General features: G+C 51.0%; 1 protein-coding gene across 1 annotated transcript in view; it reads left to right on the top strand.

Moving 5' to 3' along the window:
* The window catches only part of LOC135894095 (intersectin-1-like), a 37,096-nt gene that overhangs the window by 7,891 nt on the left and 2,097 nt on the right, over positions 1–27,108 (top strand). The window contains exons 5-9 of the mRNA XM_065422169.1: positions 373–471; positions 23,264–23,476; positions 24,008–24,129; positions 26,715–26,797; positions 26,909–26,992. Of these exons, the coding sequence (XP_065278241.1) occupies positions 373–471; positions 23,264–23,476; positions 24,008–24,129; positions 26,715–26,797; positions 26,909–26,992 (601 nt within the window). The remainder of the gene's footprint in view (positions 1–372; positions 472–23,263; positions 23,477–24,007; positions 24,130–26,714; positions 26,798–26,908; positions 26,993–27,108) is intronic.

The following is a 27,108-nucleotide window of genomic DNA, read 5'->3' on the forward strand; positions in this document are numbered from 1 at the left end:
AACATAACGACATGGGAGATAATGTTGTAATGACTTCCATTCAAACCCATTAATAAATAATGTCCTCATTCATAAGCCCTGTCCCATAGTAAGGAAGCTTACTTCAATCAGAATGTTTATACAGTCCGAGAATATAGATATCTCTAGGGATCATAAAGCTGCTCTCATCTCTGACATACTCTACCCTATTTTGTAAAAATATGAGAAATTCTATTGCTCTGAATTTGTCTGTCATACTTCTTGTTCTGACTGAAAACAGGTTTATGTGACGCATTTATTGACTTACCATTTTATCTTTTACCTTTTTTCAGGAATTTGTCTTCCACTGTCATAAACAAGCTGGTTAACAACATCTTACCTTTCATATTTCAGAGGTTAGCAATGGATCCTCGCTGTAAAGGAATGCCGCTGTCAAGTTTTCTGCTAAAGCCTATGCAAAGGGTAACAAGATACCCGCTAATAATTAAAAATGTACGTTTTTTTTGTAAACATACTGGAATGTATTTAGAGTGCCCCTTGGCTTGTAGCTTATTTGTAGTTAAGTTTCCCTATGTATGTCCATTCTTGCTATTCTCAAGAGGCTAGACACGTCTGGTATGATGGGGAATATGGGCCAAATTTGTATTTCAATTACACTGGGCTAAATCATGAGTAACTCGACTGACTGCAGTGGAGTTATTCTGTATTTACACTGGCATAATGGATGGAGGAGCGTAATTTATATGCCAGGGAATGGGAGGGTTTAGCAGCAAAAGCTGGGTGGTGGGTATACAGTAAAGGAGTGGGGAGGGATTGAGTTGTCTTACACTCTCCTGCTAGCTGCTTTTCCTGCTGTACATGCCTCCCCCTCCCCCTGGGCTTGTCAGTTATTCATTTTGCACAGCCATTGAAGCCAGATTTGTGCAAGTTACATTACTTGACAACTTACATCCATTTTCTGTCCAACTTTCATCTGATGTCTAACTCACATCACCATTACCATTACTACTGAATTTGGCCCAAGACTTATCTAGGAGAGAGACATTATACCAGGCCTGAATTTGGTCTGAAAAGTCAGATTCCTTCATCAGCCCTGAATCCTCCTCTGTATATGACCAGATGTAATGGGGTGGCGCCCACCTCTCGTGAGCGCCCCCTTCTGGTCAGGTGTGTCTGCAGTCTTTCAGTTCTGGTGACCCCTGTCGGTGGGTTCTCAGGTGGCTTTTCAGTGATTCAGCCCTCCGGCCGAGTCTCTCTCACTGTCTGTATGTGAATTAGAACAGCCCCCTTCTGGGGTATACAGTGCACCAGGGGCCTATCTCAGGACCCCTCGATTGTTGTCTCTCTAGCCCTCCCCAGGCTCAGTCTTTAAATAGTCCCAGCCCTGGATTGGGCCGTACCCCCAGGGCTTCCTCCCTAGAGACACTACCTTCCTGTGGTGCTCCCCGGGCTCAGTCCTTACTCAGTCCCAGCAGCCAGCCAGGAGCTCCTTCTTAGCTCCTCTGGTCCCTGCCCACACTGAGCTGTCCTGCTGCTCTTTTAGCCGGCCAGGAACACGGTCTTCTCTCCTCCAGCTCCAGGCAGCAACTGACTGCTGCTGTGTTTTGCAGTTCCTTTTATATGGCCCTGCTAGGCCCTGATAGGCTGCTCCATGCAGCCTCTCTCATTGGCTGCTTCCCCACAACCATGCTCGGATTTCTCATCTGCTCCTCTCTGGGATGGGGTGTGGCAGGACCCTGAGGCCTCCAACAGGGGGCTTCTGGGCCTCATCCACTCCTTCACAACAGAACATACAGCTCTAGGGCCCTACCAAATTCATGGTCATGAAAAATGTGTCACGGACCATGAAATCTGGGGTCTCCCCCAAGACATCTGGTCTTTTGTGTATTTTTACTCTATGCTATACAGATTTCATGGGGGAAACCAGCATTTCTCAAACTGGGGATCTCAACCCAAAAGAGGGTTCTGGGGGGTTGCAAGGCTATTGTAGGGGGTTCATGGTATTGCCACCTTTACTTCTATGCTGCCTTCAGAGCTGGGCAGCTGGAAAGCGGTGGATGCTGGATGGACGCCAAGCTCTGAAGAAAGCGCCGCAGCCAGCAACAACGCAGAAGTAAGGGTGACAATACCGTATCTTGCCACCCTTACTTCTGCACTGCTGCTGGTGACGGTGCTGCCTTCAGAGCTGGGCTCCCAGCCAGCAGCCGCAGAGCTTCCTGCAGCCAGGGGAGGTTCCTGGAGGTGGGTCTGACCTGACCCCAGAAGAGGCCCTGGCAGGGTAAGAGGAAGTCCCGTCCCTCACCAGCCCAGCCAGGACCAGCAGTTGGAGCCCAGAGTATGGTAGGAACCCTCAGCCAGGGTGCCCAACGCCCTGCCCCTCCTCCATTCTGGGCCCCTGGTGCTTGGGACTTAAAGTGGCTTTGGGATGGCTGGGGATGGGGGTGGGGATGAACCCGGAAAATCACCCACCCATCCATGGTGCCCTGGGCGGTCGCCCATGTCGCCCACTTGTAAGGCCGCTATGGCCCCCCCAAATGTGAGGACCCCTCCATACCATGCCACCCTCACTTCTGTGCTGCTGTTGACAGCGATGCTGCCCTCAGAGCTGGGCACCCAGCCAGCAGCCTTCATGAAAAATTTTGCTAAAAGACTTGTCAGCAATAGAACTGGCCAAAATGGAATGATTTCTTTGCAAAAACAAAACAAATAACAGTTTTTTCACTGAAATTTGAACTTTTGAGAAAAAAATAACCAAAACATTAACATTTGGAAAATTTTGACCAGTTCTTAAAAATAAATAAATAAATAAATAAAATGCAGAGCTGACAAGATGGGTGGATTTACAGCCAACAGTAACAAAAGAAACTAAGCTGTTTTACTTACCTGTAGATAATAGAAAACACTCCTGAAAATCACCCTGATCACAGTCACTTGAAGCATGCTCTGGAGAAAGCGGAAGAATTGTGTTCCCAAGTAAATGAAGGGGTGCGTGAGAAGGAAAATTCAGACAGGCTGGAATGGATCCAGGCTCACGTTCAATGTGAAGGCCTGTCTGAGGTAAACATTGTAACACATATTGAAGTACATAGCATGGTCATGTTTCATGTTTACTCACCAACCAAGACGAAACAATGATTTGAACATGTAATTGCATCCAAAGATGAAAAGAATATTGTCATCATTTAATCTTTCTTATCTTCTCTTTTTTTCTTTTTTTGCCCTCCATGGGGCATCTCTTACATTCATGCAAACTATCCGTTTCACTATTGATTTTTTTGTTTTCTTCTATTTGGCAAGCCTTGCTTTCGTTTCCTGTATTTGGAATGTTGCCAGATTTAAATATTGCCATTTTTGTTCAACTGTAACTTCAATTTATATAGTACTTTACAATAGTAATACTGCTATCTTGAATATACAGTATATACGTCCTTCCATTATGAAGGACTACCACACTATTCTCCATTGCTTTATAAATCGACCTGGTTGAAAAACAGCAAACATCTTTTGTGATAAAACTTCATCTAAACTTTGAAAATTCAAAAAATGTTGACCAAATCTATTTATAAACTTTGCAGAGAGGAATCACTTTGTCTTGTCCATCACCAACTGGTACTTTACAGGTGTCATGCTAAAGTCTCTTCAGTGATGTCATGCTAAAATATTTTGATTTTGTATGTCCTATAAAAATAGTAACTTTTTTTAAAGTTCTAGTTGTGGCACCCCTATTCCTGGTCAGAGTAGAAGAGGTGGAGAGAATATAGCTTGATTTTCAAACTCCACATTGAGTTTTCAGTCCTGGCAATTTGAAAAATAATCTTTTATGAACTGAAAAGAAGTATTTCAGCTCATTGAGGGGCAATAAATGGGGAGCCGCATGATGTTGTTTTTCTGCCATCACACTGGAAAGACCCAGAGGCCAAGTTAAGAAAAGTGGTGCAGTTGGTCACAGTTTTAATAAGCAGAACTATTGCCCAACGGCAAATGAGAGTAGGGAAGAAGGGGTGTCCTTCTGCTCCCCTAGCCCCACGGTCCTGCCCTGGCACACCCAAAAGACCAGCTAGCCAGTTGCTGACAAATATCAAGGTGAAAGCACCCAACCTTTTGTGCTGAAAGATTGGGCCCTCCCACAGTCGTGCCTTCATCACTTCCTAAAGATTGGCTTGTTTCTAATCTGAGGAAGGAGTCACTCTACGTAACATCTGACCCCATGGGGTGGGGTGGACCCTGAGACACCAGAATGCCAACAAGTGCAAATAGGCCTAACAGTTACACATTACCACAAGGAAAAACTGAAACTAAACTACTTCTTCGAGTGATTGCTCATACCGTTTCCAATTAGGTGTGCGCGTGCCGCATGCACGGTTGTCGGAAAGTTTTCCCTTAGCAGCTCTCGTCGGGTCAGCTGTGGAGCCCCCTGGAGTGGCACCTTCATGGCGCTCAATATATGACCCTGCTGACCCAACCCCCTTTTCAGTTCCTTCTTACCATCCGTGACGGCCGTTGAACAGCGTTTGCTTGCTCAGCAAGGACTTTCCTTAGCGTTTCTCCCTAGTTAATTGTTCTAGTTACCCATTTTAGTTTACATAGTAAATAGTTTAGATAGTAGGTTTGGGAGCAGGATCTCTCCCCAATCCCTAACCCCTCCTCGGGCTCTGGGGCATGCTGCGAGCCCAGGGCTTTAAGCCCTGTGTTGCTTGCAACAAGCCTATGCCCAATAGTGACCCCCACGACTCTTGCTTAAAGTGTCTGGGGGAAGCGCACCGGACTGAGAGGTGCAAAATTTGCAGGGCTTCTCGTCTGAGAACTAAAAAGGAGTGAGATTTCCGCCTCAAGCAACTTCTCATGGAATCCGCTCTGCATCCCCAGCCTGCTGCAGACCACCAGGACCCGGCACCAACCGTGTCCGTACGGAGTGCTCCGGCATCGGTATGTGATATGGTGCTGAGGAAGGACTCTAGTACAAGAGACCTTTGGCACCCACACTCCCCGGCACCACAGCCAGGAGCAGCGGCCTGGCACCGCTCGACTTTGCCGGTGCCCCACAAGCGATATAGGAAGACTGAAAGGGGGTGCTCACCGTCTCCGAAAGCCGCGGGACTGTCAGGGGATGCAGAGGTGCACCCCAGAACGGACTTGGTGCCAAAATAAATGAGTCGGTGCCGTTGACTTCGGTGCTGCAGAGGGGACCGTTGGGTCCGGCACGCAGCAACTCTCTGCAAGGGCAGTGTCAGGTGGAGGAATTAGAGCCACCCGCCACCCTGGACACTTTTGAAGTCGCCAGACACTTAATCGAAATGATGGCTTCACAGCCCCCGGTTCTGAGGGACAAGCCTGCAGTTCCGATATGTCCAGTACTGTCTAGAGGCAAGCCAGCTATGATGCGGCGATCACAGTCCCTGGCTCGGCACCATCCGCGGCAGCGCTCCCAGTCACTATCACTGCGGTACCACTCCCTGGCACCAAGCTCCATAAGAGTATCTCTGGCACCGGCACGACGCTCCCCCTATCCAGCACCGAGAGCGGACCCGCACCAATCCCCGGCTCTGAGAGCAGACCAGCACCCACCCATAGCACCGGGCCCTCATCCTTGATCACTGGTGCTGGATACTTGGCACCAGTCTCCGATGCCGAATTCCTGGCATCGGTCTCTGGCAAGGTCATTCCAGCACCGATCTTCCATCTCATCCACTCAACACCGGTCTCCTGCGCATGGCCCTTCAGCGCCACCTTGGTCATCACAATCAGGATCCACTTCCTTGGACTCTGACAGTGACTCATATTATTCCCAGCATAGGTCCAAGAGGCGGCGAAGGGAGACGCAGACGACCTGGCAGCCGCAGTGGCAGCCCCCAGCTCAATGGCCCTTTTGGACTCCCTGGGCTTCCCATCAGGCCCAGGGCTCCCTTTCCTGGGGTTCACCTCAGAACACCGACCACCTCACTCTGCCAGGAGATCTGAGGCCACCCTGACCTACACCTCAGAGATCTGAGGCCACCCTGACCTATCTGCCCCCTCAGACTCAGGCCGCTGCCGAGGTGTCTCCAGCACAGGACCAGCTGCAGGGTCAGGCTACAGGCAATCTGACTGTAACTGCCACAGGGGCAGGCGCTGACCAAGAGGAGGTCAGGGAGCCAGAGGGACAGGAGGACCCGGTTCCTCTCCTCTGGTCACTTCGTCTTCATCCCCTGATGAGGCTGTGGCAGGGGCTTCCACTTCGGGCCCTTGACCACAGGGCACATCAGGACCTTCTGAGGTGGATTGCCCGCAACATGGGGTTGCAAGCACAGGAAGTGGTCGATGCCAAGGACCCCTTGATAGACATTCTTACTCCTGAAGATCTATCGCGGGGTAGCTCTGCCATTAATCAAACAATTCAGAGCAACATCAAGACTCTGTGGCAGACTCTGGCCTCAATTCCGCCGACCGCCACGGGTGTGGAACACAAATACTTTGTCTCTTCTGAGGGCTATGAATATCATAGAATCATAGAAAATCAGGGTTGGAAGGGACCTCAGGAGGTCATCTAGTCTAACCCCCTGCTCAAAGCAGGACCAATCCCCCAGACAGATTTTTGCCCCAGATCCCTAAATGGCCCCCTCAAGGATTGAACTCGCAGCCCTGGGTTTAGCAGGCCAAAGCTCAAACCACTGAGCTCTTCCCCCCGCTCCCCCATCTGCTCTCACACCCGCAGCCATGCTCTCTGGTTGTGTCGGCGGTTAACAAGAAAGAGCAGCAGGGACAGCAAGGGCTGGCCTCCAAATCTAAGGAGGCAAAAAGATGGACCTTTTTGATAGGAAGATCTATGCCACTGGGAGCCTTCAGCTGAGGATAGCTAACCAGCAAGCTAGCCTCAGCAAATATAACTGCAACTCATGGGCCTCAATGTTGAAGTTTAAAGAGCTGATCCCTGCAGACTCTAGGGCCAAATTCTCCACCATTTTCAAGGAAGGGAAGGTGGTGGCACAGACCTCACTGCAGGCGTCCCTAGACTCTGCGGACTCGGCTGCCCGTACCCTCTCCTCAGGCATAGCCATGAGGAGGGCCTCATGGCTTCAGGCATACGGGCTACCCCCCGGAAGTGCAGCAAACCCTGCAGGACCTTCCCTTTGAGGGCGCGAGGCTGTTCTCCAAGCAGACAGACTCCGTGCTGCACAGCTTGAAAGACTCCAGGGCGACCACGAAGTTGTTGGGAATACACACGCCGGCCACCCAACACAAGCACTGCAAGCCCCAACCACAACAACAGCGCCCATATTCTCCATGGCCGAGGCAGGATTTCTGTAGACGAAGGGGCAGGAATGGCAGGCACAAGCCTTCCAACCCCCCTTCAGGGCAGGGCCAAGGCCAGTCCAAACCTTAATCAGGCTCTAAACAGGCCTTTTGAAGATGCGACTGAGGATGGCGCACTTGTCTCTCCACCAGATCCTTACCTGTTTTCTGGCCCATCTGTCCCACTTCTACTGTGCTTGGTCCCAAATAACATCGGACCCCTGGGTTCTTTGCACAGTAGAAGTGCAATATTCGCTCCCATTCTGCTCCTTCCCTCCCTCCCAGCCCCCTTCCCCATCCCTCTTCAGGGACCCTTCTCACGAGCGAGCAACTTCTTATCCAGGAGGTGCAGTCGCTCCTTGCCATAGGGGCAGTGGAGGAGGTTCCTCGGGATCTAAGGAGCAAGGGATTCTACTCCCCCTATTTCCTAATCCCCAACGCAAAGGGGGGTCTCAGACCCATTTTAGACCTGCAAGTGCTCAACCAGTTCATGGTAAAGTTGAAGTTCCGCATGGTCTCCCTGAGCTCTATTATCCCGTCCTTGGATCCGGAAGACTGGTACGCTGCTGCCGACATGAAAGACGCGTACTTTCACATAGCCATTTGGCCTGTGCACAGACGATTTCTGTAGTTTGTAGTTGACCACAAACACTATCAGTTCACGGTCCTCCCCTTTGGTTTGTTGACAGCCCCCCCAAGTGTTCACCAAGTGCATCTCAGTCGTAGCAGCCTTCCTCCGGAGGAGGCAGATGCAGGTATACCTATACCTAGATGACTGGCTGCTCAGGGGGCGTACCAGGGAGCAAGTGGAATCTCAGGTCCGCATGGTCAGATCCACTTTCGAGAGACTGGGACTCCTCCTCAACGTGAACAAGTCAACCTTATCACTGACCCAAAGAATAGAGTTCATCGGAGCGGTGCTGGACTCGGTACAGGCAAGGGCGTTCCTGCCAGAGATCCAATTCCAAGCCATGATAGACATTATCCAAAGCCTCAGGTGGTACCCGACCACCACCGCAAGGGGTTGCCTGAGTCTCCTTGGCCACATGGCAGCCTGCACTTACGTGGTCCAGCATGCCAGACTAAGGCTCAGGCCCCTTCAAGCGTGACTCACATTGGTATACCACCCAGGATGCGACAGGCTGGTCTCGGTAGTGACAGTGCCAGGACACATACTGGAGTCCCTACATTGGTGGCTCAACCCTCAGATGGTATGCGAAGGTGTCCCCTTCAACAGCTCACAGCCCTCCTTGTCACTAGTAATGGACACGTCAGCTCTGGGTTGGGAGGCACATCTGGAAGATCTCCGAACACAGGGCCTGTGGTCGCAGGACGAGCTTTCCCTCCATGTCAATATCAGGGAGCTCAGAGCAGTGTGATTAGCATGCCAAACTTTCCAGTCTCGGCTGCAAGGCCAGTGCATAGCAGTGATGACAGACAACACCACTGACGTGTTTTACATCAACAAGCAGGGTGGAGCCCATTCCTACCCCCTATGTCGGAAGCCCTTCAGCTATGGGAGTTCTGCATAGCCCACTACATTCACATGGAGACATCCTATCTCCCAGGAGTGCACAACGAGCTAGCGGATCACCTCAGCAGATCGTTCTGCAACCACAAGTGGTCCATCCGTCTGGATGGCCTTCATTCCATCTTCCAAAAGTGGGGGTTTCCCCAGGTCGATCTCTGCCACCCAGAGCAACAGAAAGTGCCCAATGTTCTGCTCCTTCCGTCAACATTGGTACACCACGCTTCTGGAGCTGTCAGTGGACACCCCAATCGTGTTACCAATCAACCCCGATCTGATTGTGACGTGTTGGATCACAGAAACCCTCTTGGGAGCTGCCACCTGATGTGCCAAGACTTCTTCTACCCCTGCTTTCCCTGCCAGCTCAGGACTCCAGCACCCTGTCTTGCTGAGCCAGACACTCCCGTCTGCTCCAACACAGACCCAGGGTCTGAATTACTTGCCCCAAAGCCAGGGCCGGCTCCAGGCACCAGGCAACCAAGCTGGTGCTTGGGGCGGCACCTGGAGGGGGGCGGCGCGGCGCTCTGGCCGCCGGGGGGAGAGCCGAGCCCTAGCCGGGGTTCGCCGCCCTCTCGCCGCCCTGCCCCCCCGGCGCTCTGGCCGCCGGGGGGAGAGCGGAGCCCCGGCCGGGGCTCGCCGCCCTCCCCCCCGGCGCCCTCCCCCCGGCCGCTGGGGGGAGAGCGGAGCCCCCGCCGGGGCTCGCCGCCCTCCCCCCAGGGCTCCGGTCGCCCTCCCCCCCGGCGCCCTCCCCCCGGCCACCGGGGGGAGAGCGGAGCCCCCGCCGGGGCTCGCCGCCCTCCCCCCCCCCTCGGGGGGGGGAGGGGGGGGCGGCCGGAGGCTTTTTTGCCTGGGGCGGCAAAAAAGCTAGAGCCGGCCCTGCCCAAAGCTGCAGGTTTACCTGAAAATAGCTCACAGAAGTGTGCTTGTCTTTAGCACTCAGATGCCCAACTCTCAATGGGGTCTAATCTCAAATAAATCCGTTTTACCCTGTATAAAGCTTATACAGTGTAAACTCATAAATTGTTCGCCCTCTATAACACTGATAGAGAGCTATGCACAGTTGTTTGCTCCCCCAGGTATTAACACATACTCTGAGTTAATTAATAAGTAAAAAGTGATTTTATTAAATACAGAAAGTAGGATTTAAGTGGTTCCAAGTAGTAACAGACAGAACAAAGTAAGTCACCAAGCAAAATAAAATAAAATGCGCAAATCTATGTCTAATCAAACTGAATACAGATAAGATCCTCACCAGTTCCAGAATGCTCCCTTTTACAGACTAATCTCCTTTTAGCCTGGGTCCAGCAATCACTCACCCCCCCTGCACACTGTCCTTTGTTCCAGTTTCTTTCCGGTATCTTGGGGGGGGGGCTCTCTCTCTTTAGCCAGCTGAAGACAGAATGGAGGGGTCTCCCACGGGTTTAAATAGACTTTCTCTTGTGGGTGGAGACCCCCCTCCTCACCCCTATGCAAGGTCCAGCTCCAAGATGGAGTTTAGGAGTCACCTGGGCAAGTCACATGTCCATGCATGACTCAGTCTTTACAGGCAGAAGCCATTGTCCACATGGTATTTTGTATGTCTCCAGGAAGACTTCTTATGTGGATTGGAGCATTCCAAGATGCATAGTTCCCCAAGTGCTTCCTGATCGGGTACTTACCCTTACAAATTCCTTCCTAGAGAAGCTGACCAAATGCCTCACAAAGCTTACTTAGAAATCAAACAAGTATACAGCCAATATGCTTAACCTCAAGTACAAAATGATATGTGTACAAATAGGATGAATAGATATAGTAGACCATAACCTGTACAGAGATATGTTACACGGCACAGGCAGCACAAAACATATTCCAGTTATGTCACATTCCCATAAAGCCTTATGGGAGGTACCATCACACTGATCACTCAGGATCATGGTTGCCTTCACCAACCTGACCTCCAATCCCTCCATCTCATGGCTAGAAGCTTCATGGTTAAACCCCATGGAGCTCCTGTGCTCGGAGGGTCTACTCGGCAGCAGGAAACTATCCATCAGGGCCACTTATCTACCCGAGTGGAAGAGGTTCACTTGCTGGTGTGCCCAGCAACACATACCTCCACTCCAGGCATCTATACCACTCACCCTGGAGGATCTTCTGCACCTCAGCCAACAAGGCCTGGCAATGTCCTCCATCAAAGTACACCTTGCGGCCATCTTGGCCTTCCATCCGGGAGTGTCTGGGCGTTCTCTATTTGCTAATCCTATGGTAGGATGTTTCTTTAAGGGTCTGGAACGGCTACATCCACAGGTTAGACAGCCTGTTCCTGCATGGGACCTTAACCTGGTACTCTCCAGACTAATGGGGACCCCATTCGAACCGTTGGTGACTTGCTCCCTTCTCTATTTGTCGTGGAAGATAGCTTTCCTGGTGGCCATCACATGAGCTAGGAGGGTGTTGGAGTTAAAGGCCCTTACCTCTGATCCTCCATACACAGTCTTCCACAAGGACAAGGTGCAACTAAGACCTCACCCAGCCTTTCTTCCTAAGGTAATGTCACAATTCCTTACTAGGCAAGACATTTTTCTACACATCTTTTATCCTAAGCCTCACAACAGTACCCAACAGCAGAGGCTACACTCATTGGATGTTCGGTGGGTGCTAGCATTCCACATTGAGCGCACAAAGCCATTCAGGAAGTCAAACCAGCTGTTCGTAGCGGTGGCAGACCGGATGAAAGGTCTCCTGGTCTCATCTCAAAGAATATCTTCCTGGATTACAGCCTGCATCCACACTTGTTACGAGCTGGCCAAGGTCCCAGCTCCACTCTTAAGGCACATTCCTACGAGGGCACAAGCCTCACCAGCAGTGTTCCTGGCCCAGGCCCCGGTTCAAGAAATCTGCAGGGCAGCAACTTGGTCCTCAGTGCATATGTTCACCTCCCATTATGCCATCATCCAGCATGGCAGAGATGATGCGGCTTTTGGCAGAGTGGTGCTCCAATCAGCTATTCCTTAACTCCAACCCCGCCTCCAGGGAGGAACTTTGGAGTCACCTAACTGGAATCGATATGAGCAATCACTCGAAGAAGAAAAAATGGTTACTCACCTTCTCGTAACTGTTGTTCTCCGAGATGTGTTGCTCATGTCTATTCCAAACCCACCCGCCTTCCCCTCTGTCGGAGTAGCCGGCAAGAAGGAACTGAAGGGGGGTCAGGTCAGCAGGGTCATATATTGAGCGCCATGAAGGCGCCACTCCAGGAGGCTCCACAGCCGACCTGACAGGAGCTGCTAAGGGAAAACTTTCCGACGACCGTGCACGCGGCACGCGCACACCTAATTGGAATGGACATGAGCAACACATCTCGAAGAACAACACTTATGAGAAGGTGAGTAACTGTTTTTTATAAGAGCTAGTGGATAATGTGCAATTAATCCAAACTCCTCCCCATAGCCACTGACTAGCAGATAACCTGCTAAACCAAGCGTCACGAGCACAAAAAGAAGCAGCACCATGGTTATCCAGAAGCCCCTGGATATGAACTAGAGAGTGAAATCCAAACACAGGAGCAAGACCATATGCTCCCCACCCCAACACACACACATGCTAACTCTGGGTATGTCTACACTACGAAATTAGGTCGAATTAATAGAAGCCGGTTTTATAGAAATCGGTTGTATGCAGCCGATTGTGTGTGTCCCCACATAAAATGCTCTAAGTGCTCTAGTCGGCGGACCGCGTCCACAGTACCGAGGCTAGCGTTGACTTCCGGAGCATTGCACTATGGGTAGCTATCCCACAGTTCCCGCAGTCTCCGCCGCCCATTGGAATTCTGGGTTGAGATCCCAATGCCCGAATGATGCAAAACAGTGTCGCGGGGGGTTCTGGGTACATGTCGTCAGGCCCCTCCCCCTCCGTCAGAGCAACGGCAGACAGTAGATTCGCGCCTTTTTACCTGGGTTACCTGTGCTGACAACATACCACGGCAAGCATGGAGCCCGCTCAGCTCAGCTCACCGTCACCATATGTCATCTGGGTGCCGGCAGACGTGGGACTGCATTGCTACACAGCAGCAGCAGCTAACTGCCTTTTGGCAGTAGACGGTGCAGCATGACTGGTAGCCTTCATCGGCGATCTGGGTGCTGGCAGCCGTAGGGCTGCATTGCACCAGCCTTTTGCCTTTTGGCAGTAGATGGTGTATTACGACTGGTAACCGTAGTCTTTTCCTATTACAAGTTGGAGCATCGCACGTTAGCAGAGTCTTCCCTGAGCAGCAGATCGTGCAATAGGCCTGAAGGCCATCGTCATCATACAGGAAAAATGTGGCTATCAGTCTTAGTACACTAACTGCCAAGCGCCCAGTATTTGCTGCCAAGCACCCAGAAAATGCCGAGGGCTATCAGTCATGCTGCACCGTCGTCTTAAGATGTAAAAAATAGATTTGTTCTGTATTCGTTTGCTTCCCCCTCCCTCCGTCAAATCAACGGCCTGCTAAACCCAGGCTTTTGAGTTCAATCTTTGGGGGGGGGGGGGCATTCTGTGTGACAGTTGTTTGTGTTTCTCCCTGATGCACAGCCACCTTTGTTGATTTTAATTCCCTGTACCTGTACGCCATGTCGTCACTCTCCCTCCCCTGGTCCGTCAGATACTAATTTCGCGCCTTTTTTCAGACCAGACGCCATAGCTAGCACTGGGATCATGGAGCCCGCTCAGATCACCGCGGCAATTATGAGCACTATGAACAGCACGCGCATTGTCCTGGAGTATATGCAGAGCCAGAACATGCCAAAGCAAAACCAGGACCAGCCGAGGAGGCAATTGCAGCGCGGCGACGAGAGTCATGAGGAAATTGACATGGACATAGACCTCTCACAAGGCACAGGCCCCAGCAATGTGGAAATCATGGTGTTACTGGGGCAGGTTCATGCCGTGGAACGCCGATTCTGGGCCCGGGAAACAAGCACAGACTGGTGGGACCGCATCGTGCTGCAGTTGTGGGACGATTCCCAGTGGCTGCGAAACTTTCGCATGCGTAAGGGCACTTTCATGGAACTTTGTGACTTGCTTTCCCCTGCCCTGAAGCGCCAGAATACCAGGATGAGAGCAGCCCTCACAGTTGAGAAGCGAGTGGCGATAGCCCTGTGGAAGCTTGCAACGCCAGACAGCTGGGAATCAATTTGGAGTGGGCAAATCTACTGTGGGGGCTGCTGTGATCCAAGTTGCCAGGGCAATCAAAGACCTGGTGATATCAAGGGTAGTGACTCTGGGAAACGTGCAGGCCATAGTGGATGGCTTTGCTGCAATGGGATTCCCAAACTGTGGTGGGGCGATAGACGGAACCCATATCCCTATCTTGTCACCGGAGCACCAAGCCACCGAGTACATAAACCGCAAGGGGTACTTTTCAATGCTGCTGCAAGCCTTGGTGGATCACCAGGGACGTTTCACCAACATCAACGTGGGATGGCCGGGAAAGGTACATGATGCTCGCGTCTTCAGGCACTCTGTTCTGTTTCGAAAGCTGGAGGAAGGGACTTTCTTCCCGGACCAGAAAATAACCGTTGGGGATGTTGAAATGCCTATCGTGATCCTTGGGGACCCAGCCTACCCCTTAATGCCATGGCTCATGAAGCCGTACACAGGCAGCCTGGACAGGAGTCAGGACCTGTTCAACTACAGGCTGAGCAAGTGCCGAATGGTGGTGGAATGTGCATTTGGACGTTTAAAAGCGCGCTGGCGCAGCTTACTGACTCGCTCAGACCTTAGCGAAAAGAATATCCCCATTGTTATTGCTGCTTGCTGTGCGCTCCACAATATCTGTGAGAGTAAGGGGGAGACATTTATGGCGGGGTGGGAGGTTGAGGCAAATCGCCTGGCCGCTGATTACGCGCAGCCAGACACCAGGGCGGTTAGAGGAGCACAGCATGGCGCGGTGCGCATCAGAGAAGCTTTGAAAACGAGTTTTGTGACTGGCCAGGCTACGGTGTGAAACTTCTGTTTGTTTCTCCATGATGAACCCTCCGCCCCCCCCCCCCCCACACACCCGGTTCACTCTACTTCCCTGTAAGCCAACCACCCCACCCTCCCCTTCCCCCTTCAAGCACCGCTTGCAGAGGCAATAAAGTCATTGTTACTTCACATTCATGCATTCTTTATTAATTCATCACACAACTAGGGGGATAATTGCAAAGGTAGCCCGGGATGGGTGGGGGAGGAGGGAAGGAAAAGGACACACTGCAGTTTAAAACTTTAAAACTTTAACACTTATTGAAGGCCAGCCTTCTGATGCTAGGGCAATCATCTGGGGTGGAGTGACTGGGTGGCCGGAGGCCCCCCCACCGTGTTCTTGGGCGTCTGGGTGAGGAGGCTATGGAACTTGGGGAGGAGGGCTGTTGGTTACACAGGGGCTGTAGCGGCGGTCTCTGCTCCTGCTGCCTTTCCTGCAGCTCAACCATACGCTGGAGCATATCAGTTTGATGCTCCAGCAGCCGGAGCATCGACTCTTGCCTTCTGTCTGCAAGCTGACGCCACCTATCATTTTCAGCCCGCGATTCAGCACGCCACCTCTCCTCTCGTTCATATTGTGCTTTTCTGTAATCAGTCATTGACTGCCTCCACGCATTCTGCTCTGCTCTGTCAGCGTGGGAGGACATCTGTAGCTCTGTGAACATGTCATCACGCGTCCTACGTTTTCTCTTTCTAATCTTCACTAGCCTCTGTGAAGGAGAAACATTTGCAGCTGGTGGAGGAGAAGGGAGAGGAGGTTAAAAAAGACACATTTTAGAGAACAATGGGTGCACTCTTTCACGTTAAATTTTGCTGTTCACATTACACAGCACATGTGCTTTCGTTACAAGGTCGCATTTTTCCTCTTATATTGAGGGCCTGCAGGTTTGGTGTGAGAGATCACTCACGCAGTGCCAGGCCACAGATTTCAGCTTGCAGGCAGCCATGGTAAGACACAGTCTTTTGGCTTTTTTAACCTTCTTAACATGTGGGAATGGTTTCAAACAATAGTGCTCTCATTTCCCATACCAAGCACCCGTTGGGTTGGCCATTTAAAATGGGTTTGCAATGTAAAAGGAGGGGCTGCGGTTTCAGGGTTAACATGCAGCACAAACCCAACTAACTCCCCTCCCCCACACACCCAATTCTCTGGGATGATCACTTCACCCCTCCCCCCCACCGCGTGGCTAACAGCGGGGAATATTTCTGTTCAGCAGAGCAGGAACGGGCACCTCTGAATGTCCCCTTAATAAAATCGCCCCATTTCAACCAGGTGACCGTGAATGATATCACTCTCCTGAGGATAACAAAGAGCGATAAGGAATGGATGTTGTCTGCATGCCAGCAAACACCGGGACCATACGCTGCCATGCTTTGTTATGCAATGATTCCAGACTACGTGCTACTGGCCTGGCGTGTTAAAGTATCCTACCATGGCGGACGGGATAAGGCAGCCCTCCCCAGAAACCTTTTGCAAAGGCTTTGGGAGTACATCCAGGAGAGTTTTCTGGAGATGTCCCTGGAGGATTTCCGCTCCATCCCCATACACGTTAACAGACTTTTCCAGTAGCTGTACTGGCCGCGATTGCCAGGGCAAATTAATCATTAATCATTAAACACGCTTGCTTTTAAACCATGTGTAATATTTACAAAGGTACACTCACCAGAGGTTCCCTGTGTGCCCTCAGGGTCTGGGAGCACGCCTTGGGTGAGTTCGGGGGTTACTGGTTCCAGGTCCAGGGTGATAAACATATCCTGGCTGTTGGGGAAACCGGTTTCTCCGCTTCCTTGCGGCTGTGAGCTATCTACATTTTCTCCATCCTCATCTTCCTCGTACCCCGAACCCGCTTCCCTGTGTGTTTCTCCAGTGAAGGAGTCATAGCACACGGTTGGGGTAGTGGTGGCTGCACCCCCTAGAATGGCATGCAGCTCCGCGTAGAAGCGGCATGTTTGCGGCTCTGCCCCGGACCTTCCGTTTGCTTCTCTGGCTTTGTGGTAGGCTTGCCTTAGCTCCTTAATTTTCACGCGGCACTGCTGTGCGTCCCTGTTATGGCCTTTGTCCTTCATGGCCTTGGAGACCTTTTCTAATATTTTGCCATTTCGTTTACTGCTTCGGAGTTCAGCTAGCACTGATTCGTCTCCCCATATGGCGAGCAGATCCCGTACCTCCCGTTCTGTCCATGCTGGAGCTCTTTTGCGATCCTGGGACTCCATCATGGTTACCTGTGCTGATGAGCTCTGCGTGGTCACCTGTGCTCTCTACGCTGGGCAAACAGGAAATGAAATTCAAACGTTCGCGGGGCTTTTCCTGTCTACCTGGCCAGTGCATCTGAGTTGAGAGTGCTGTCCAGAGCGGTCACAATGAAGCACTGTGGGATAGCTCCCGGAGGCCAATAACGTCGAATTCCGTCCACAGTACCCCAATTCCGACCCCCTAAGGCCGATTTTATCGCTAATCCCCTCGTCGGAGGTGGAGTAAAGAAACCGGTTTAAAGGGCCCTTTAAGTCGAAAGAAAGGGCTTCGTCGTGTGAACGTGTCCAGGCTTAATTCGATTTAACGCGGCTAAAGTCGACCTAAACTCGTAGTGTAGACCAGGCCTCTTACAGCCGCTGTGGAGATGGATCAGCCAACAGGGAGGCCCATTGACTCCATGCGCGTGACAACCACCAATCAGGGAAGAGCCATCAGCTTTGTTGCCTCCCCCACAGTGATACCAGTATGCAGCAGGAAAGATCAAAAAGAGGCCCAAGTGCTTTTGTCTTCCTTGCCCCCATCGTATGCTGGCCCAGTCATACTGAAGAGTCCCAGATCAACATAAGAACGGCCATACTGGGTCAGATCAAAGGTCCATCTAGCCCAGTATCCTGTCTTCTGACAGTGGCCAATGCCAGGTGCCCCAGAGGGCATGAACAGAACAGGTAATCATCAAGTGATCCATCCCCTGTCACCCATTCCCAGCTTCTGGCAAACAGAGGCTAGGGACACCATCCCTGCCCATCCTGGCTAGTAGCCATTGATGGACCTATCCTCAAATTAATAGTTATTTTTCTATCACCTTTCTATGCCTTGTGCTGCTCGTACTATGAGACTGAGGCCTGGTCTACACTACGAGTTTAGGTCGACTTTAGCCGCGTTAAATCGAATTAAGCCTGGACACGTTTACACGACGAAGCCCTTTCTTTCGACTTAAAGGGCCCTTTAAACCGGTTTCTTTACACCACCTCCGACGAGGGGATTAGCGATAAAATCGGCCTTAGGGGGTCGGAATTGGGTTAGTGTGGACGGAATTCGACGTTATTGGCCTCCGGGAGCTATCCCACAGTGCTTCATTGTGACCGCTCTGGACAGCACTCTCAACTCAGATGCACTGGCCAGGTAGACAGGAAAAGCCCCGCGAACGTTTGAATTTCATTTCCTGTTTGCCCAGCGTGGAGAGCACAGGTGACCATGCAGAGCTCATCAGCACAGGTAACCGTGATGGAGTCCCAGGATCGCAGAAGAGCTCCAGCCTGGACCGAACGGGAGGTACGGGATCTGCTCGCCATCTGGGGAGATGAATCAGTGCTGGCCGAACTCCGAAGCAGTAAAAGAAATGGCAAAATATTAGAAAAGGTCTCCAAGGCCATGAAGGACAGAGGCCATAACAGGGATGCACAGCAGTGCCGCGTGAAAATTAAGGAGCTAAGGCAAGCCTACCACAAATCCAGAGAAGCAAACGGAAGGTCCGGGGCTGAGCCGCAAACATGCCGCTTCTACGCGGAGCTGCATGCCATTCTAGGGGGTGCAGCCACCACTACCCCAACCGTGTTCTATGAGTCCCTCACTGGAGAAAGACACAGGGAAGCGGGTTCGGCGGACGAGGAAGATGAGGATGGAGAGAACATAGGTAGCTCACAGCAGCAAGGAAGCGGAGAAACCGGTTTCCCCAACAGCCAGGATATGTTTATCACCCTGGACCTGGAACCAGTAACCCCCGAACTCACCCAAGACCCTTTGGGCACACAGGGGACCTCTGGTGAGTGTACCTTTGTAAATATTACACATGGTTTAAAAGCAAGCGTGTTTAAGGATTAATGATTAATTTGCCCTGGCTATCGCGGCCAGTACAGCTACTGGAAAAGTCTGTTAACGTGTATGGGGATGGAGCGGAAATCCTCCAGGGACATCTCCAGAAAGCTCTCCTTCATGTACTCCCAAAGCCTTTGCAAAAGGTTTCTGGGGAGGGCTGCCTTATCCCGTCCGCCATGGTAGGACACTTTAACACGCCAGGCCAGTAGCACGTAGTCTGGAATCATTGCATAACAAAGCATGGCAGCGTATGGTCCCGGTGTTTGCTGGCATGCAGACAACATCCATTCCTTATCGCTCTTTGTTATCCTCAGGAGAGTGATATCATTCACGGTCACCTGGTTGAAATGGGGCGATTTTATTAAGGGGACATTCAGAGGTGCCCGTTCCTGCTCTGCTGAACAGAAATATTCCCCGCTGTTAACCACGCTGTGGGGGGGAGGGGTGAAGTGACCATCCCAGAGAATTGGGTGTGTGGGGGAGGGGAGTTAGTTGGGTTTGTGCTGCATGTTAACCCTGAAACCGCAGCCCCTCCTTTTACATTGCAAACCCATTTTAAATGGCCAACCCAACGGGTGCTTGGTATGGTTAATGAGAGCAGTATTGTTTTAAACCATCCCCACTTGTTAACAAGGTTAAAAAAGCCAAAAGACTGTGTCTTACCATGGCTGCCTGCAAGCTGAAATCTGTGGCCTGGCACTGCGTGAATGATCTCTCACACCAAACCTGCAGGCTCTCAATATAAGAGGAAAAATGCGACCTTGTAACGAAAGCACATGTGCTGTGTGATGTGAACAGCAAAATCTAACGTGAAAGAGTGTACCCATTGTTCTCTAAAATGTATCTTTTTTAACCACCTCTCCCTTCTCCTCCACCAGCTGCAAATGTTTCTCCTTCACAGAAGCTAGTGAATATTCGAAAACGGAAGCGAAGGACGCGTGACGAAATGTTCACTGAACTACAGACTGCCTCCCACGCTGACAGAGCACAGCAGAATGCGTGGAGGCAGTCAATGACTGATTTTAGAAGAGCCCAATATGAGCGAGAGGAGAGGTGGCGGGCTGAATCGCGGGCTGAAGAGCGGAGGTTGCGTGCTGAATCGCGGGCTGAAGAGGAGAAGTGGCGTCAGCTTGTAAACAGAAAGCAAGAGTCGATGCTCCGGCTGCTGGAGCATCAAACTGATATGCTCCTGCGTATGGTTGAGCTGCAGGAAAGGCAGCAGGAGCAGAGACCGCCGCTACAGCCCCTCTGTAACCAACAGCCCTCCTCCCCAAGTCCCATTGCCTCCTCACCCAGACGCCCAAGAACACAGTGGGGGGGCCTCCGGCCACCCAGTCACTCCAGCCTAGATGATTTCCAGAGCAATAAGTTTTAAAGTTTTAAAGTGCAGTGTGTCCTTTTGCTTCCGTCCTCCCCCACCCATCCCGGGCTACCTTTGCAATTATCCCCCTAGTTGTGTGCTGAATTAATAAAGAATGCATGAATGTGAAGTAACAATGACTTTATTGCCTCTGCAAGTGGTGCTTGAAGGGGGGAGGGTAGGGGATGGTGGGGTGCTTGGTTTACAGGGAAGTAGAGTTAACCGGGTGGGTGGGGGGGCGGAGATTTCATCAAGGAGAAACAAACAGAAGTTTCACACCGTAGCCTGGCCAGTCACAAAACTCGTTTTCAAAGCTTCTCTGATGCGCACCGCGCCCTGCTGTGCTGCTCTAACCGACCTGGTGTCTGGCTGCGCGTAATCAGCGGCCAGGCGATTTGCCTCTACCTCCCACCCCGCCATAAATGTCTCCCCCTTACTCTCACAGATATTGTGGAGCGCACAGCAAGCAGCAATAACAATGGGGATATTCTTTTCGCTAAGGTCTGAGCGAGTCAGTAAGCTGCGCCAGCGCGCTTTTAAACGCCCAAATGCACATTCCACCACCATTCGGCACTTGCTCAGCCTGTAGTTGAACAGGTCCTGACTCCTGTCCAGGCTGCCTGTGTACGGCTTCATGAGCCATGGCATTAAGGGGTAGGCTGGGTCCCCAAGGATCACGATAGGCATTTCAACATCCCCAACGGTTATTTTCTGGTCCGGGAAGAAAGTCCCTTCCTCCAGCTTTCGAAACAGAACAGAGTGCCTGAAGACGCGAGCATCATGTACCCTTCCCGGCCAGCCCACGTTGATGTCGGTGAAACGTCCCTTGTGATCCACCAGGGCTTGCAGCAGCATTGAAAAGTACCCCTTGCGGTTTATGTACTCGGTGGCTTGGTGCGCCGGTGCCAAGATAGGGATATGGGTTCCATCTATCGCCCCACCACAGTTTGGGAATCCCATTGCAGCAAAGCCATCCACTATGTCCTGCACGTTTCCCAGAGTCACTACCCTTGATATCACCAGGTCTCTCATTGCCCTGGCAACTTGGATCACAGCAGCCCCCACAGTAGATTTGCCCACTCCAAATTGATTCCCGACTGACCGGTAGCTGTCTGGCGTTGCAAGCTTCCACAGGGCTATCGCCACTCGCTTCTCAACTGTGAGGGCTGCTCTCATCCTGGTATTCTGGCGCTTCAGGGCAGGGGAAAGCAAGTCACAAAGTTCCATGAAAGTGCCCTTACGCATGCGAAAGTTTCGCAGCCACTGGGCATCATCCCAGACCTGCAACACGATGCGGTCCCACCAGTCTGTGCTTGTTTCCCGGGCCCAGAATCGGCGTTCCACGGCATGAACCTGCCCCAGTAACACCATGATTTCCACATTGCTGGGGCCTGTGCCTTGTGAGAGGTCTAGGTCCATGTCCATTTCCTCATCACTGTCGTCGCCGCGCTGCAATCGCCTCCTCCTCGGCTGGTCCCGGTTTTGCTTTGGCATGTCCTGGCTCTGCATATACTCCAGGACAATGCGCGTGGTGTTCATAGTGCTCATAATTGCCGCGGTGATCTGAGCGGGCTCCATGATCCCAGTGATAGCTATGGCGTCTGGTCTGAAAAAAGGTGCGAAACTAGTATCTGAAAGACCAGGGGAAGGAGGGAGGGAGGGAGGGAGGGGCGAGTGACGACATGGCGTACAGGTACAGGGAATTAAAATCAAGAAAGGTGGCTGTGCATCAGGGAGAAATACAAACAACTGTCACACAGAATGCACACCCCCCCCCCCAGAGATTGAACTCCTAAGCCTGGGTTTAGTGGGCCGTTGATTTGACGGAGGGAGGGGGGAAGGAAATGAATACAGAACAAATCTATTTTTTACATCTTAAGACGACAGTGCAGCATGACTGATAGCCCTTGGCATTTTCTGGGTGCTTGGCAGCAAATACTGGGCGCTTACCAGTATGATGATGACGGATACCAATCATAATATACTATTTATTGCCAAAAGGCAAGGGGTTGCTGCTGTGTAGCAATGTAGCCCTACGTGTGCCAGCCACATGTCTGCCAGCACCCAGATCGCCCTCTGCCTTTTCTGGGTGCTTAGCAGACAATACTTGGCAGAAAATAGTATACTACGACTGATAGCCATCATTGTCCGACGAGGACGGTTAAAGGCAAGGGGTTGCTGCTGTGTAGCAATGTAGCCCCACGTGTGCCAGCCATATGTCTGCCAGCACCCAGATCGCCTTCGGCCTCTTCTGGGTGCTCAGCAGACAATACTTGGCAGAAAATAATATACTATGACTGATATCCATGATTGTCCGACGAGGACGGTTACCAGTCGTAATAAACCATCTACTGCCAAAAGGCAAGGGGCTGGTGCAATGCAGCCCTACGGCTGCCAGCCCCACAGCTACCAGCATCCCGATCGCCGATGAAGGCTACCAGTCATGCTGCACTGTCTACCGCCAAAAGGCAGTTAGCTGCTGCTGCTGTGTAGCAATGCAGTCCCACGTCTGCCGGCACCCGGAAGACATATGGTGACGGTGAGCTGAGCTGAGCGGGCTCCATGCTTGGCGTGGTATGTTGTCTGCACAGGTAACCCAGGTAAAAAGGCACGAATCTATTGTCTGCCGTTGCTGTGACGGAGGGGGAGGGGCCTGACGCAATGTACCCAGAACCCCCCGCGGCACTGTTTTGCATCATTCGGGCATTGCGATCTCAACCCATAATTCCAATGGGCGCCGGAGACTGCGGGAACTGTGGGATAGGTACCCATAGTTCAATGCGCCGGAAGTCGACGCTAGCCTCAGTACTGTGGACGCGGTCCGCCGACTTCATGCACTTAGAGCATTTTATGTGGGGACACACACAATCGGCTGCATACAACCGGTTTCTATAAAACCGGCTTCTATAAATTCGACCTAATTTTGTAGTGTAGACATAGCCTCAGGCATTACCCATCATCCCTTTGAAATGAGCTGAAGCAAATGTCAGAACTCAAACCTGTATTTGATGTCTTCCAGGGGAGCCTCGATGGTTTGATTTTGTACATTGCATTGTTGTTCTTCTTCTTTTCTCAGCAACTCGTCTTTAATTCTGTTACAAACTGCTTGGGACCACGCAAGTTTCTGCACAGTGGAAAACTCTACAAAGCCAAGAGCAACAAGGAACTGTATGGTTTTCTGTTCAATGATTTCCTCCTGCTGACTCAGATCATAAAGCCTCTTGGTTCCTCTGGTACAGACAAGGTCTTCAGCCCCAAGTCTAATCTGCAGTATAAAATGTATAAAACTGTAAGTACCGCTTTTATGGTAGCCAAGCTATTGGTGTTTTAACAGTTCAGGAAGGTGGCAGTTCCCCACTTGGAGGGGTGGGCAATGGCACTGTCTGTTGCTGTTTAAGAAAGAAAGGCTGTCAAGTACACTTGGGACTCCAGTCCTGTGGTGCTCGTGCTGGACAGGTTGTAAGCTTGATCTGTATAAAGGAAGGCGCTTTTGAGCATCCTATTAACTGACTTCAAGTATCCCAGCTACAGAAAGAGGGAAGGGATGCAGAGGGCAGTGTGCTGCTTGTGGGAAGGGAGAACTTTGAAACACGCTGTGACTCTCTGACTCAAGTAGAAGCATTCACAGGATCTGGAGGGAGCTGTCTTTGGCAAGAGAAAGGGTGAATGAGACACAAGCCCTTTGAAGAAGGGAGTTTAAAAAGCGGGAGGCGAGAGGGGATATTCTGGGCACAAACAAAAGCCGTCTGTATTGCGTTGAGCATTCCAGTGTGTTCAGATATAGTGCTGTATTACTCTAGCTTTGCCTAATATTTCACAGCCCATTTTTCTAAATGAGGTACTAGTAAAATTACCCACAGACCCTTCTGGAGATGAGCCCATCTTCCATATCTCCCACATTGATAGAGTCTACACGCTTCGTGCAGAAAGCATAAATGAAAGGTAAGTCACTGCAGCTTCCTCACTGCTGACTCTAAAGATTTTGATGTATATGTTCATGTGCATGCACACACGACAATCACCATGAAAATCTTTATCAGGGCCGGCTCTGGCTTTTTTGCCGCCCCAAGCAAAAAAAAAAAAACCTGCGGGGCGGCCGGAGCAGCGAAGCAAAAAAAAAAAAAAAAAAAAACCGTGCGGGGCGGCTGGAGCCAGGTTGCAGGGGGACTCCCTGCGCTGCAGACATGCCCTGGGCAGCGGAATGCGTGCCCTGGCTAGTTGGGGGGGAGGCGGAGGGAGCGGGGGGAGAGAGAGAAGGGGGGCGACCAGGGCTTCCTTCAGCAGGGCGCTCGCCACGCGGCCCCTCCCACCGCGCTGCCTGCCGGGAGGGCTCCGCGCCGCTCCGGTCGGCGGGGAGGGAAGGACGCGGGCTGCCCTGACGGGCTTGCTGCAGTCCCGGCACTGGCTGGGGGAGACGGAGCGCACTCCCCTCCCCCATGCCACCACCCCCCTACAGGGCGGCCGGAGCGGCGAAGCAAAAAAAAAAAAAAAAAAGGATTGGAGGGAAGCCGCCACTTAGAATCTGCCGCCGCAAGCACGAGCTTGCTCAGCTAGTGCCTGGAGCCAGCCCTGATCTTTATAAATGTCTTTGCAAGTAGGTAACATTACCCAGGTGTGTGTAGTATTCCCTGTACTTAGTATGGTGAATGCTGTGGTAATTATAATTATTTGAAAATGGGAATCAAATTAAAAAGTGATATACCCTTCTCTAACTTGACCCAGACCACTAGGGAAATGGTTAACAAAGGGAAAACTCAATTTGACGTCATTCCGCTCCAGAGTTAACAAATAAAGTGAGACAAGTAAGGGCGGTTCCACCTCTCCTGATACTTTTGTTTCAGTCTGTCTGTCTGCAAACTCAAGAAGACACCACTGCATCAGGTCACAAAACATAAGGACTAGAAAAGTAACTTTTGTTAAAAAGTGAAAGCCTCAGTCCTGCAGAAGCTGATGGGGCAATAAGAGAAGAGGCGGTGTGGTGTGGCCCTCAGTACAGGCTCAGTATGATCCTTGCTTGTAAAAGCATCATTTGTAAAGATTTTAATGCATATAAACCTGGGTAAAACATCCCTTGCTCCCCAGCGGCCCAAGCAGGGGGTGTTGTGGAGCTGTCACCCTCAGGCCCTGGAAGGAGTGGATGCCTGACCTCACTCTCTAGCAACCAGCTCTGGTGAATGCATAGAGTTGCAGTGAGCGGGACTCCAGAGGAGCAAGGCACATCCCTTCTCTGTTGCCACAGGACAGGACCTCTGCAGGAAGGGGGAGTGGGATAGAAAGGGGAGGCAAACGAGGGACTCCTGGAACTCGGGGGACCTCCTAGGAGGGAGAACAAACAGGAATGACATGATATAGAATTGTGATTTTTAGGCTTAAAAATTGTTCGTAAAAGTCCATACCACGGCAGGATCACAGTAGTTCTCTTAGGTGTTTTCTGTATCCCCATTTCCATACCATAGAATAAATTAACAGAGTGGGACAGATCCTCAGTGGATGAAAATTGACCTAGCTGTATTGACTTTAATAGAACAACACGAGTTTACACTAGTTGGGGATCAGGCCCCATGTTTCACATAGTGATCCGTCACAACAGTTGCATATTCTGTATTGGAGTGGTTAGTGCAGCCAGCCAATATCTCAGCACTCTGAATATATTTTCTACCAAATTTGAATGGTACTACCAGTTGCACTGTGCAGATGATGCAGAAAGCAACATTTTAACACTTAAGATCACTGACACCTAGAGGTTTGGGTTTTTATTAACAGCAACTGAAATACTGCATTAGCATCAGTAAATGATGAATTTGGCCAACAATTTAATTTTTGCTTGTAAATATTTAGAACTGCAAAACCTAAGGCTAAATTCTACACTTGATACATGTCTGGAGCCCCCATTTGCCTACACCACAGACTTTCTTAGATATCATGGTACTGCTCCTGAACTCTGCCCGTAACACCAGCCTTGATGCTCTCTCTGTTTCTTTCTTCCCACTCTTTTCTCTGTGTATTTTTCCAGGCTAAGTCCCTATGAGTGAAATGACCTCCCCGTCCTGGTTTACAAAGCCACCTTCGTCTCCTCTTTAACATCACTTCTAAAAACTGCACAGGCCAGTTTTTCAGCTGGCATAACACAGCGAAGCACCAGTGAAGTCAGTAGAGCTACACTGATTTACACTAGCTGAGCCTCTGGCCCCCAGAGATTTTGTAATGCCCAGTTAGTTTATTGTAGCAATGCAGGAGGAATGGGAGGGAACAGTTATCTCCAACTCTTGATTTCCCACTGTGTCCTGGCCATTGTGATTCTGCCTCTTAGGCCTTCTTACGTATAGACCTTTACACCTCTGCAGAGTCGCATTGACTGACAGGTGCAGGGCTCCAATCTAGCATATACCAGTATAGGCCCAGACCTGTAGGTTGTGAGGGCTCTGGAGCAGGGACTGTCTTTATTTTTGTATGCTGTGTAGTGCTAAAGAGAAATAAAATAGTAATCATAATGCTGTGGGGTAACTTTTTGTCTTTTCCTTTCAAAGGACTGCCTGGGTTCAGAAAATTAAAGCTGCTTCTGAACTTTACATAGAGACTGAGAAGAAGAAGAGGGAAAAGGCCTACTTAGGTACAGTGTGGGATTCGATGCCTGTAGTCTTTCATGGAAGTGTCAAAAGCCAGGTGCATACTAATGAATTTTGTCATTCCTTTTCCCCCCTCCCCCCGCATCCCTCCACAGTTCGCTCCCAAAGGGCAACAGGCATTGGAAGGTTGATGGTGAACATTGTGGAAGGCATTGAACTAAAACCTTGCAGGTCACATGGTAAGGACCTTACTGATTTTCCTAGCGTGTGTTATAAAGGACGCTTCCCCTGGATGTTCCTGTCTGTCTAATGCTAAAGAAAATATAGGCCCAAAATGTAGATTTTGTGAAATGAA

Source organism: Emys orbicularis, chromosome 1 (genome assembly GCF_028017835.1).
Source record: "Emys orbicularis isolate rEmyOrb1 chromosome 1, rEmyOrb1.hap1, whole genome shotgun sequence".
NCBI classification, from domain to species: Eukaryota; Metazoa; Chordata; order Testudines; family Emydidae; genus Emys; species Emys orbicularis.